General features: G+C 38.8%; 2 protein-coding genes across 4 annotated transcripts in view; both read right to left on the reverse strand.

Annotated features, from left to right (window-relative positions):
- The window catches only part of CAPS2 (calcyphosine 2), a 29,743-nt gene extending 23,500 nt beyond the window's left edge, over positions 1-6,243 (reverse strand). The window contains exons 1-6 of one of the 3 annotated variants that reach the window (XM_035338412.1): positions 6,193-6,243; positions 5,564-5,670; positions 3,235-3,281; positions 2,167-2,212; positions 1,931-2,050; positions 981-1,013 (exon numbers count right to left, since the gene is read on the reverse strand). In XM_035338412.1, coding sequence (XP_035194303.1) covers positions 981-1,013; positions 1,931-2,050; positions 2,167-2,212; positions 3,235-3,281; positions 5,564-5,641 — 324 coding nt within the window. In that variant the 5' untranslated portion in view covers positions 5,642-5,670; positions 6,193-6,243. Of the gene's footprint in view, positions 1-980; positions 1,014-1,930; positions 2,051-2,166; positions 2,213-3,234; positions 3,282-5,563; positions 5,671-5,960 lie in introns of all 3 variants that reach the window. The other 2 variants (XM_035338421.1, XM_035338401.1) reach the window with 2 other exon arrangements.
- Positions 6,244-7,388: 1,145 nt separating this feature from the next.
- CCDC107 (coiled-coil domain containing 107) lies at positions 7,389-13,917 on the reverse strand. The gene is made up of 6 exons (XM_035338427.1): positions 13,673-13,917; positions 12,691-12,896; positions 11,573-11,639; positions 10,322-10,412; positions 8,665-8,774; positions 7,389-8,062 (listed from the first exon to the last, which is right to left on the reverse strand). Exons 1-6 carry the CDS (start codon positions 13,836-13,838, stop codon positions 7,791-7,793), a joined length of 912 nt encoding a protein of 303 aa, XP_035194318.1. The 5' UTR covers positions 13,839-13,917; the 3' UTR covers positions 7,389-7,790.
- Between the last annotated feature and the right edge of the window lie 39 nt (positions 13,918-13,956).

The raw sequence follows: 13,956 nt of genomic DNA on the forward strand, positions 1-13,956 counted from the left end.
AAAAAAAAAAAGGCACACTGGCCGGATCAGGAAGGAGACTCTTAGGAGACTCTTCTACAGAGTACGAGGTGTGGAGAACAGGGAGGCACGGCCTTGAGCAGCACACATTCAGACCAGAGGCTATAGCTCATACAGAGACACTGCAAGGATCTGGTTGTTTGCATTCAGCAGGGGTAAGGAAAACTCTTTCCCCCCACCTCTGAATATGCAGCAACTCAGAAAGACTTTACTTTACAGCATCCATGTGTAGATGCAAGACACAATGTGTAAGGATTAAGTTACCCATAAACTTAATTCTCCGCTATTCTACCTCATTGCTCTACATTTTCTCTATTTTAAAAAATAAATACTTCAGTTTTTATTTAAATACATTTTGTTTCAAGTTGAGAAAACATTTGGTCATATAGGAAACATAAAATGATGATCCTGTCAGATTCACCTTATAACTCCAGCCCATTCATAGTCCTGCCATGCAGATCAATATATTATTTGCTTCAAGGAGTACAGATGATACGTAATTGTGTTATTTTCCCTCTGGCAACACTGCTGTTCTAGACAAACTCATTCAGTATTTCTTAGGTTTATGTAAGTTTTTGTTGTTGTTGTTGTTGTTCTTGTTTTGTTTTGCGTTTTTTTGTTTTGGTTTGGTTTTTTTTGTTTTGAAATAATGGAATTCTAAGCATTGCCTTTTCCAATTCTTCCATCAGTTACTAACATTGATAAGTTATGACTGATAAGCAACTACTAACAGAAGACTACAGTTTTTAATACTTAACCTTTTCCCTCTAGTTAAGTTTTTGAAACATTTTCAAAATACTAACTGATGTAGAAATGACAGATTAAAAAGTCTCTTAAATAAACTAGTTCCTCTTAGACAAAAGAAGTTAAAACAGAAGTTAAAACAGTTTCAGGCCATGTACCACAGTATTCTGCTATTCAGTTGCTAATTTTGTCTGTGTATATTTTTTCAGCTACTTTACCTCTGTTTTCTTCTGACAAGGCCTTCTAGAAATCTGTTTAAAAGAGCAATTAAGTAGTAATTAGTAAAATCTCAGCTGTGTGAATAGACGAATAAAAAATTGTAAAATTCATTTTTTCCAAACTTAATTCAGACATAAAATTTCAAAGGAAAACTTTTCTTGCATTCAGGGAACAATTGTAATAACCGAGAAAATAATTCTTAAATTTATTATACTGGATACTGAATCCTGAACAGTGCTATAAATCTATAAATCAGAATATTAACATCTGGACTACTGATTTCCCTTACAAAGTATCTAAGATTAGTGGCAATTAAGTTTATTAGTCATCCAGGAAAAAAAATTGGTATGTGTTCAGGAAAATTTAACAATAAAGCTGTTTTAGACCAATTAAACGTAATTCCAAAGTTAAAATCACAGTTGTGTTTTAAGAGACTAAACAAAACTCTAAGAATAGTTGCATTTAACTCCAAAGTTTCATCAAAAGTAACTATTCTTCCACAAAATTAATACTTACTCTTTGCAAACTTCGTTTTTTTCTTCAACTGTATGCTTAATGACCACTATTGACCTTTATTATTTTTGTAAGTTACACTTTGTTTAGAAAGTGGGGAACTTTTGTTTACCTATCTCAAAAGTATTCAGTTTTTCAGTTGCTTTAACAAATAGTAAATAAAGTTAGTTATTAAAATATCCCTTAAAATTGGGTACAACGCAAAGAATGAATGCATCTACCACTGAAGAAGAGCAAAGAAACTGGATTTTTTAAATATTCTAGAGGTTTCTCAGTAAAAAGTATTTTGCCAAAAATATTTTGAACCAATAGTGTTTGAAGATGAGAATTTAATCAAAAAAGAGAAAAAAATATATCTTAAGATAACGCAATGGATACTTTTCTAAATTACTACTAAAGGGGCAAATTTTGAAGAGATTTGTGATGACAGACCTACCTGTTGAGGTGGGAGAAGCTGCGCAGGTGGCATTTGTAATGATGTTCTCCAATCTGAAGATGAATCTAGAGGACAAGTATGAGGATAATCCCTACTGTATGGTACGTAAGAGTTCCCATCCTAAAATTTAAAAGGATAGCAATCATGATTGTTTTATATTCAGTGTCATATTTTTATAAACTCCTGTGACACATGAACTCTGAAAACTATTCCAGACAAAACTGATTTATAATTACCTCTTCATCAGAATCTCCCAGCCTCCTTAGATCTAGGCATGGCACCCTGCAGAAGTTAAAATGATTTTAGGGGCTGTATGTTCTCTTATTTTTCAATTACAGTAAAAGCAAGCTGCCTATTAGTTATTATATTATGTACATTATTATAGTTATTATATTATATATATCTATTAGCTCCTTCAAAAAAGTTTCCCTACTCTGAACAGTTTCAAAGTAGGCTGCAAAAACAGCCTACTTTGCAAATGCCTATTAGTCCCTCTTACAGCAGCTCAGGAACTGGACACTGAGCTTTTTCTCTTTCCCAGCTGCTGAGTACACCAGCAGCATGACCCTTCTTCACTCCCAGCCTCAGACAGTCCAGCAAGGCCATCCTGGCTCCTCTTCACTCCCCACCAGGAGTTGCTGCAACAAAATCATAAATCAAGGACTCCTTATCCCTGTCTTCCACAGTAGGTCTGTGGCAACATCCCTCTACACCAGAGAGCCAACAGTGAATCTCATTGGGATGTAAACCTTTCAAATTATTTGGACAAGATTAATATAATGGAAGCCAACTATGCAGTGGAAGTAAACTCTACTTCAGGATTTCATTTTGCTTAAAGATATGAAAACATCTCCAAAGTATTAATGCATCTCTGTGCCTTCTGTCTTCAGGTATACTCTGGAGCACCACAACTGTATTTATTTTTGCATTTACTGCCAGTATTTCCAAACAAACCTTTTATAACAAGATTGCTTCTTCAAATAAAAGAGCTCTTTAATTCCCAGTCATTTTTCATTACAGAATGACTGACAATATATAGAAATTGAAGTTCTTTGAGGAAGATGTGAACAATCCAAGGTCATGGTGATGCATACTTGCAAAATAATGTAGAAAGATACACTGGCTTTAAGGCACTTCACTAACATAAATGCATAATCAAGAACTTTTACTTTAAATATAATTCATAGAGAACAAACCTAAGATGATAAATTTTATGTAACAGTGATTTACATTCCAATACATGCATATGCAGGGAGCTAATAACACAATTAAACAAGTCAGATGAAAACTAGAAGCAGACTTACTCTGGTGGGCGAGGACCACGAGAAGCCCGTGTATCTGGTCTCCACCCCTAAAAGGACACAGTATTATTATATCCTGACAAGGATCAGGATTAAAATACACAGCTCTCCCTTTCAGATTCCCTTGGAATATTTAGAAAGAATACCTCAAAGTATCTATCCTTGACTGAGATGCCACTAAGGAAAGTGCAAAACAAAAACTTTACAATGAAAGTTGATTCTTACAGATCATGAGACAAGACTCGATATTCATCAAGACAAAGATTTCTAGTCATTAAGAATCTAGATATTGTCCCTGACAGCTATCAACAATACATTAAAAATAATCAATTGATTTTGATTGTATTTTTTGATTTTTGATTTTGACTGTTCACCAGGTCATGTGGTCCTAATTGGCTGGGACATTTCTTAAGCAACCCCTCAGCTAGCCCATAAACCAAAACCACAGTACAGACAATCAGCAGGCTCACACAGTGGTAGCTCAGACCCCGAAGTTGCACAGGTATTTGGTATAGCTCTATCTTCTCAGCTTTAGTGCAACAGTACATGATGGTGCCCAAGCAGCTTCTGTACTCACACTACTAATTTTGCACGACCGTGTACCACATGGATCTTCAAACTCTTCAAAGGCAAGAACATGGGGGGAGGAAGACTCGAGTCAAAGTTTCATCTCCCTCACTATTGCATTTCTGAAAACAGCCAACAGCAAATCCCTAGAGATGACTGTATGACCTATGAGCGGAGCTAGCATATTGTAACAATTCCCCAACTAGCCTTCCAGTCAGGAAAGAAACTGCTTCATGGATGTTCTGCCAGCATCTTGTTTTTTAAAAGTCTTCTTCTTAACAGCACAGAGATCTCAACATCCCAGGCTGAACTGCACAGATATCCTCTTTTCCAGCTGTGGCCTAATACCTTGCATGATTTGAGAGCTGTCACAGTACTCAAACTGCTTTCTTCCCCGAAAATCCTTGTAGCATAGTCCTGAAAAAACAAGTTCAGAGCTGAGCAACACCACCCCCTTGTGCCTTCAGAAAAGGGAAAGCATCTCTCCAGGCGGGTCGCACATAATAAACACCACCACCTTGTGGTCAAACATGTGAAAAGCTTTTAAAAGATCAAGCTCAACTTCAGTTTTAACTCCTTGCACTAAACTAACCGAAGTCTTGCCTTCCGTGCATATGCGGGCACCAAGTCACGCGTATTTTTTCAATGCATTAAATCACAAGAACACGTTTTTTCTTAACTATTTCAACGGCCCTACGGAAAAGAACACACTATATTCTCGATTTTAATGTTAATCTTTTAGTCTTCATGTAGTTCCTTTCCTGGAAGACATCAAATCAGGAAGAAAGCAAAAAAAAATCATCCTGAAGACTGTCCATATTTACTCGGTGAAGGACATAGTTTCAGCCTCATCTTTACCTATGGTTTACTTTTCCAAACCACCAAGAGTCATATGTAGTAGGAAGCCTGAATTTGGGAAACTGATGGGCATGAAAAAGAGAAGGAAAGGATGTGTGAGAGATTAGCAAAAAATAGACACTTCTTTTACAACCTATGATAAATGACCAAGGTCATCTGACCAATATGGAAGCCAAATGGGTGCTTGTGGGCTGAGGGAATATTACAGAAAAAGTTTATTTTGCGGGCATAAAGAATCTGTGGGGAAAATAAATTCTTATAAAAATATTAATATTTACCTTAGCTATAATAAAACCAGTGGTTCTCATAATCCAAGTTCATATTTGCACTAACCAGGCTTTCAAAAGTTAGTCTGAGTTTCTGCTACAGTAATCTTGTGGGTGTTGTCTATTTTATCTGAAAATGTTGGCTATTACATGAAAAAAAAAAAATCCCTTTCATAATGAGCGCTGAGCACTGCAATTTATTTCACACCATGACAGTTTGAAATGATGCCTTCTGAAATGATGTTTTGGGGGTTGCTTTACTTTATTGCTTTCTTGGAAAACAAAAACGTGATCACACCTGTTGCTAGTTTCAGCAGGAATCTGAAAAAGCACAAAAGTCTCTATTGAAAACCCTAGTTTGTTCTTGAGTTCCCTGCATCCTACCTATGTATGCAGAAGACTGGTTATTTTAGGATGTGTGTTTCTTTTTGCAATCCTTTCTTTATTTGAGAAACTGTCATACTGTGTTGTCATACTAAACTATCACTTTTTGACAAAAGTAATTTCTTTAAAAGTTTCCTTCTCTACAGTATGTCTTAAAAAGCCTTGAACTAGAAAGACATGACTTTAACTATGATTAAAGTTTTGAAAAAGATCCAAAGTAGGGATGGAAAACAACCACAAGCCTTCCATGAACATACTTGATGTTTTTTCCCCCTCGATGACAGCTGAGTCTGCCTTCGAGCGGACGCAGCAGCTCCTTCCACTTTCAAATCCATGGAAATGCAATAGCAGTCTTCAGAATAAGCTAGAAAGCAGAAAAGAGTATTAGAAATTTGCACAGTTTCGATGGGAGTACTTTTGTAAATCAAAAATTATTGCTTTAGAAAGAATGTTTCCATCACTGGTAATTTGAGTATTTTCTTCAACAAGCTCCCAAATGTCAGTAGGTTCCCTTTTTCACCACTTCTTACATTCAGTTTTTCCTTATTAATGCTTTACCAGCTTCTTTTTCCAATTTACCTCTTTGTCTCAAGTCCAACCCCCTTTCCCACACGCTTCTTTTGGCACTCCCGTTGCAGCATTAGTGTTTGTTACCCCTCGGGGAGGTGAAGCCGTGTTACCGCCCTGCCGCAGGTGCTGCAGGCAGGCCCTGCTGGCACCCAGCCGTCCCACGCCGACATTTTTTCCCGGTGCTCTCCCCAGCAGGGCTGTTTTTTCCTTCCACCCAGCCGGTTTATGAACCCAAAGCCTGTCGTTTTTAAATCACCATCCGCAGAAGCCCCGTTGCTACCCACTGCGGGGCTTTCAACTCCCGAGGACCCGTTACCAGGCAGGAAGGGAAGGCCAGCCGGGCGCACGGCCCCTCTCCTCTCGCAGCCTGCCTCCTCCGGCCCACCTCCCGCACCCTCCCGGGCTGAGGGCGGCCCCGTGCCCGGCTCCGTGCCCGCGGTTCCCCCTGCGGGCAGTGAGCGGCCGGCCCGCCCCGCGCCTGCGCCCCGTTCCCGGCCCCGGCTGGTGGCGGAGCTCGGTGCCGGGGGGCGTGGGCCGGAAGGGCCCGGCCGCGGTTGACCGCGGTTGGCTTCCAGGGGTGCTTCCAAAGTTAGGCAAAAGCTGTCATTTATTGCAAAACTAGTAATACGCTGACTACGGTAGAGGTGTATTTCTGGAGGCTATTAATTTCAAACCTCTGATCTGTTTTCAGAAGCGAAGACATGCTGAGTTTCTACACAAAAATTAACAAGTCGGTCAGTTTCAGTGAGTAAAACACCAAGTGTTGGTCCCTTTCACTAAAGTGTACTTCCTCCACAGAAACAAATCCACTTTATTTTCTTTTTCTTTTAAGATGGGAAAAGTTAAGGCATTATGCTGTACTTCTTAAAAGCTATGCACTTAAAAAAAAAAAATCAACAGCATTCTACAGTCAAACCCACTTCTTAAGTCCTGCCATTGAAGGGTGGCAGCTTTATAGACACGTATGCTAAGTGAACACAAAATTAATAGAAAATAACTAAGGTCTGGACAGAACTGACTGTCGGAAAGGAAAAAAAAAAAAAAATGCTTTTCTAAACACTGATGTAAAAATGCCACTATCAAGTTGACATAATGCAAAAAAAATTAACACTCAAACCCTGCAGTTCTCTAATGATACGTAGTAATACATCTATTGATACTGTCTTAAGAAAAAAGTGTTTTACAGTGAATCAGAAGGCCAGATTCTACAGTGTTAAAGTATAAATCAAGGACACTAATACTAATGGGTATCAGTAATTATTAGGCAGCTGCGATGTTTAACCACCGATGGCTGGGGAATAAACGAAGTTATCCAGTATAATGCCATAAGGTTTAAATTGACATACAAAACCATACATCATTCCTGAGGAGACAGACAAACAAGAATTATTTTAAACAGTGTTTGTGGCTAAATTTCTCTCCAAATAAGAAACTTGTCTATGAATACATCTCTAAGACTTAACCTGTGCTGGCTTTCATTCCTCCCATCCCCAGAAGTTTTCCACAAAGAGCTGAATTCAACAGTGCATGCTCTTTAATGAATTCAAGTCACAGTTCAAGTGGCAGTAAGCTCACTAGTTATAAAACATTTACGAAGCACCTATTCTTTACAGTCTAAATTACAAGATATTCCAATATTTTAGTGAAGCATCAGATATAATTACAGTGCATTATATACAGAGTACAGAAATATTTTTGTAGGAAAAAATAAATAGAAAAAAATACGTAAACATCCTCAGTGAAACTTTGCTGCCATTGATGACACAGAACCATCACAGACAGGAGTACAGGCAGTTTTCACCCCTCTTTTTAAAGCATATAGCAGTGCATGGAACTTCATTGGAAATAGTTTAAAGTGCATACAACATTGTGGAAAAAAATCATAAGCTTTTGTAAGTTTTATACATGCAGATTTCACTCATATCTATTACGTCTCCTCAATCCCATCTCTGATTCCATGACGTTTTTGTTTATCATTTCTTGGTCTTCCACCACATCTGGCTCAAACCGATGTACTTCACATTCATCATATAATTCATGCTCTTCTATTTTGTAATCATCATCAACATCCTCATGCAAATCTTCATTACTGTCATCTTCTCTGTCATCTAGTTCTTTCTCTTGAGGATGTTCCGCAAATGACTGAATGAGATCTTCAAGTTTCTCATTACAAATGTGGTTGACATCTTAAAACGTACAAAAAAAGGTTTCAATTACTGGACAGGCTCCAAGTTTCAGAGCCAGTTTAGAAGCAGCATATTCATTTCTGGTTTTCTCTTTCATTTTAAAAACTCAACTAATGCATATATTCCCCAAATTTCTAATGAACTATCCTTAACATTTAAGATTTCTCTTGGGCTACTATTCACCATTTGGAAGCCTCCAGAGGAAACAAATATACAATTTACTGTTCAATGCAATCATACAAGTATTGCCCACAGCCTCAGAGGTCCCTATTTGGGAATCCTCACTCGGACTGAAGGTAGACCAATACTAACAGATTGCTCAGGAACTCACATTCAAGAAACATGTTTTAACAAAGCAGAATGTGACTGTATGGTCTACACCTAGTTCAATGTACTTTAGCATTTATTCTTAAAAAAGTATTACAATGCATCAAGAAATGTGATATTAGATATACTTCAATCAGGAAGAATGGTACACCTCAGGAATAAATTAATTTCACGCACATTTAACCGAAGATGCAGGAGCTGAACATTATTACAGAAAGATCTGTTTATTCTTTTAAAATATAAACTACTTGTTTATCTATACTACTGTCACATACCTGTCATCTTGTTTTCTGATTTATCCAATCCACTTTCTTTCATCAGTCGTCTAATTGATTGGATCTGTGTCATTATTTCATCTTTCTGCTCACAAGCTAAAGCATTAACACTGGAAAAGAGAAATGTCAACAGCTGAAAGATTACCTTGGAAGTGAGTGCTTGGTATCAATGCGTAGGACTGCAGTATTTTAGTAGATAAATGCCATACTTAACTTAGCAAACACTTTTAGGTCAATGAGAATGTCTCCTATGAAGTTGAGAGATCTTGACAGACTAGAGGGCAGGGCAGTTACCAACTGTGTGAAGTTTAACAGAAGAATGTGCCAGAATCTGCACCTGGGACAGGGCAATCCTGTACACATGTACAGTCGGGGGGACAAGGGGCTGAAGAGCAGCCTCATGGAAAGGCATCTGGTGGCCAGTGATAGGGCCCACAGGATCAGCATGAACCTGCGTCAGGGGAGGTTCAGTTTGGATGTTAGGAAAAGGTTTTTTACTGAGAGGGTTGTCGGGCACTGGGACAGGTTCCCCAGGGAAGTGGTCATGGTACCGAGCCTGCTGGAGTTCAAGAAGCATTTGGAAAACACTCTCAGACACACAGTATTGATTTTTAGGGAGTCCTGTGTGGAGCGAGGAGTTGGGCTCAAAGATCCTTGTGGGTCCCTTTCAACTCAGGATGTTCTGTGATTCTATGATCACACACACCTATTGAGTAATTTAGTTGCTGAATTCTGACGCTGGAGCTCCAACAGCTACTAAGGTTTAGTAATGGCTACAGAACCAACTAATGACTACAACTATCCAAGTAATTCTGTTTTTAGGACGACAATGCCTAATACAGAGCTATTCAGTTCAGAGGCTTTTCTCACTTACTTTAGGCTTTGTTTACTCTCTCACACTCTCCTCCCCATCACTACTAGAAATTTCTTAAGCCAACTGGACAGTGAATTTACCGTTTAATAGTCTCAGTATATAGTAAGTTCAGAAGTACACTGAAGGAACAGTCATGAAGTTCTCCATGTTTTAAACTAGGCTTCATGAAAGCTGTCAGTGTACACAAAATGTACAGCATGGATACTTTTACTTGTGGTACATGTGTAAGGCCCTACCTTAAGGAAAAACATCTTTAAAAATACAAGGAGGTAATATTACTTATTCACTTGTTTTATACTACTAAAGACTAGTTATGGTTCCCTAAAACACACAGATTCGTTTAACACATTCCTTTCAAGAAACAGAAATAAACAGCTATACATTGATAACCACTTTCATCTTCTAATGATATTGAAGATACTTGTTTTGCTACAAGAAATCTAATCATCACAAGGCTTTGCAAATGCTGCTGAGCTTATTTTTTCAGTATTATTCTCCTCGGTCCATATTAAAGTTTAACTTGTTAACCCACAGTAACTTGATCGTAAGTCTGAGCTTTTGCGTTGACGTTGGTAAACAAGACAGGAGATGTCTCTAGAAAATGCCATCAACGGTAGAACAGGTACTACCTGTAAAAGGCTACAGAAATAGTAAGCAATTAAAGATGATTGCTAAACTATGTTCTCTACCTATAAGAAACTTTTTTTGAACTTTTTGTTAACATTTTGGAAAACTTCTATTTACAGGCAATGATACTAACTAAAATGTTTTCAAATCACTCACCAGTTTGACAGTGGATCCAACTGAGTCAATAAAGAATTTAACATTTTCTCTGTCTGTGCTAGGTGCTGCTCCAGTTCTAACAGTTGATGTTCTAGGAAAAAAAAAAAAAAAAAAAAGAGGAGGGAGGGGCAAGGGGGAATGCACCATTTTAAGAAATTTATTTACAATACTGAAACGATATTACTCTATATCAGTGGTTGGACAGATTCAAAATACAGTAAGTTTTTTTTTTTCCTCTCTAAAACTCTAGAATGTGAAAAGGAGGTTGTAGTTTTAAAAACAGAAGCTTTACAGTGTATGACTGAAATACTTCTCATTCAGTAATGTCTCTAGTAGTGTCTAACAGACGCTGGTAGAAATTGAGACTGTGACTGTCACCTTCCCAGCCTCTGGAATTGTTTAGTTCCAAGACTTCCTGAGCCAACAGTAGTGCCTTCATACTTTATATGCTGTCATTAATTTGTTCACTCATACCTTGCAACTACATTCAGTGCTTCAGGCACTACAGTTGAGAGGAGTAACTCTTTCTAAAATACTATTACACTTGGAAGAAAAAAAAAAAAACACAATATATAAGACTGATAAGTAAGCAGTGTAACAAAACACTGTTGAAACCAAGTACAGATCTGGCATGTGGGGACACCAAAAGAGGCTTACAATTGTTTAATTAACTGTCTATAAAAGGGGTAAAAAGAAGTATGAGAATAACATAACTTTTATGTGCCCTTTTTCTCCAAAGGAAAGACCACTTTTTGGCATGTCCAAAGAAAGAAAAAGATGTCATCACTTTACTTATTTTCTTACTTTGTCACCTCTATAAAGGTTTCGTGGTTTTGACAGATCTCTAATTTGGCCCAGAAATGCAACAGTCTGTATAATTATCTATACTGTTCCGTTATCAATACTTAATATATTCTAGTTCAATATCCTATTAATTTTAAAGAGTATTATATCCTACTTAAACAACCTATTCTATTGAAGAAAAGCCTAACAGGTCTCAAGTAACAAAAACATCACATATTACAAGGTAAAGAACCATACGTATTACCATATCTATTTTAAAGAATACTACCTAACGAACGTTTGAAATACACAGAATAACAAAGTGGTTTTTTTTAGGTTTTTAATAGCACTTAAGTAATTGTAAAGACTGTTCCTGTTGAGGTAGACTGCATTAATTGAAATACGTAACTTTGTTTCAGTAGGAAATATACATCTGGTTAATGTTTCCATACAAAATGGTAATCTTACCAGTTTCCTTTGCTTTGTCTTCTGTGCTTTTTTCCTTCTTAGAGAGATTCTCTTCGTGTGCCTTCATCTTCGATAAATAAAATTGTGTTAAAGGCTGTGTTAACTATTCTTATATTAAAAATAAAAATACATTTACAAAGTTAGTGACAGTAAATAGCAACTATAAACATTTGCACTCAATTAATGAAACTATTTCTGCTATGCTTTCTTGCAATATTAAAGTAACACTTTGAAAGCAACAATATAACAGACAGAAGTTATAAAGGAAGTGGTTGCTTCTTCATCTCCAGTTTTCAAACATTAACTGAAGGAACCTTCTACATTACTGGATCCAATCTCCTACCATTAGTTAGGAGATAAAACTCCTTTTCTTAAACTATCAAAGCTGTTATTATAAAAATACTTACTTTTCTGTTCCACAAGCACAAGTGTACAGAGTTATAATATACAAAGTACCATTTTTAATGAAGTTAAATTTTACATACAACCTAATTACAACGATTATTAGAACCAAACTGTTCGACTTTTATCTTCATCTTGCTAAGCAGTTATATTCTTCTCACACAGGAGATATGAAACTGACTATAGACATGAAGATACTGTCTCTGTCTCTCCTGTTTTTCATGTTTAAGCTTGACTTTTATTTATTCCCCATTTTCCTCCCTTAAAAGAAGGGCTTGCAGGGTGCACGTGTCTAGGCCACTCATTATTCTATCCAATTGCTAACCTAAGGCTATTATTCTACAGAAATCACCTCCTTCCCATACTTGAGGCCATCCTCAAGTATGAAAAAGAAATGAAACACTAACAAGACTTCAGTTACAGCCTCAGGTAACAGCACTGTTTGTATCCTCAGAGTCTTATTTGAGACTGGGGGGAGAAGCATAAGATTCTCATTAAGAGTCTGAAAATACTTAAGTCAGAAGCCTTATTCATAAGGAAGAATCATATACGCTACAATTTTAACTATGGGGTTTATGTTCAAATTCAAACCAAGCACAAAACATCATTCAGACAGACATGTACATGGGAGCAGGGCTCCCATGGGAACTGAGGGGGGTGGGGAGCAAGGATTGAAATTCATTCTTATTTCAATAACTGAATGCTTTTAGGCTTACCTTTAGGAATTTGTATGCTGCAAACACTCCCACTCCAAGAGCATACAATGGCATGAGGGTGAATGCTAAGTCTCTACCATTTCCTCTTGTCCTCTCACTCTTTATCTCTTTTTCCATTGCGTTTCTCATCTGCTGAATACTCTGGTAAGTATGACCCTCGGAATTTCCTGGATTCAGGTGAGCTTGATGAACTGCCTGAGGACTACCTTAAAAATTAAATTGACAGAAAGAAGACAAAATAAAAAGTGAAATCAAAGGTGTAATTAGTTTCACAACTGGATCTCTTCTCCCCCCTCTTCTGATGACCTTTGTTCTTCACTTCTCTAAATGGTATGGTCAGCCCTATATCAAAATTAAGTTACCTACAATGCTCTTTTGTATAAGAATGTAAGGTTAAGTCTAGGCAGAGAAGACTTTCAAATTAAGTTTCTCTCTTCCTTTAAGATACAAGCTTTAAATAAATAAATAAATGAAATACACATGCTGTGTTGTTGCTTTGGTTGTTTGAGCAATACATTCAGTGTTATGTACCTACCCCCACGGGCTGTACTTCTGCAAATCAAATATTCAGCCAGAAAAGTTATGCAACAGCAAACAGCAGCCTGGCCCATTCAGTGATACCTTTCCTAAAGAAAGGATCCCGGGCTCTTCTCAATACCTTACTTGACAGATCTGGTAAGACCCGGTGCTAACATGTCCCACCCGGTGTCCTGGCTGAAGTTCCAACGCCAGTAACCTGTCAGAGCCACAGCCACCAGCAACACCACGCCACCTACCCACTCGCTGCAGCGGCCACATTTTATACCCTACTTATATACATATTCCAGTGACAGAGCGACAACTACATCAGTAAATCGATGCTCTAAGACCCAAGAGCCGCCTCACGCCGCTCCCCCCCAGCACCCCCACGCCGCCCGCCATTTCGCGGCGGCTCCCTCCGGGCTCCCTCGGGCGGAGCCGGCCCGGCGGCTGCCCGCGGTACCTCCGTGCTGCGCCCGGGGATCGTGAGGGCCGGGGCCGGCCCTGGCGCCCCGCGGAGCCCTGCCGACCCTGCCGCCGCCTCCCCCGAGCATCCTGGGCGCGGCGAGGAGCGCGCAGAGCACCAGCACCGCCGACACCACCGCCTGCTGCAGCACCGACAGCGCCATGACCGCGGCCGCGCCGCCTTCCTGACGCCGGAGGAGTTGCGATCCGCCGGCCGGCCCCACAGCGCCCCCCGGCGGGCTCGGCGCGGCTTGCCGGCTCCCCGGACGGGCCCCAGGGAGC

Source organism: Oxyura jamaicensis, chromosome 1 (genome assembly GCF_011077185.1).
Source record: "Oxyura jamaicensis isolate SHBP4307 breed ruddy duck chromosome 1, BPBGC_Ojam_1.0, whole genome shotgun sequence".
NCBI lineage: Eukaryota > Metazoa > Chordata > Aves > Anseriformes > Anatidae > Oxyura > Oxyura jamaicensis.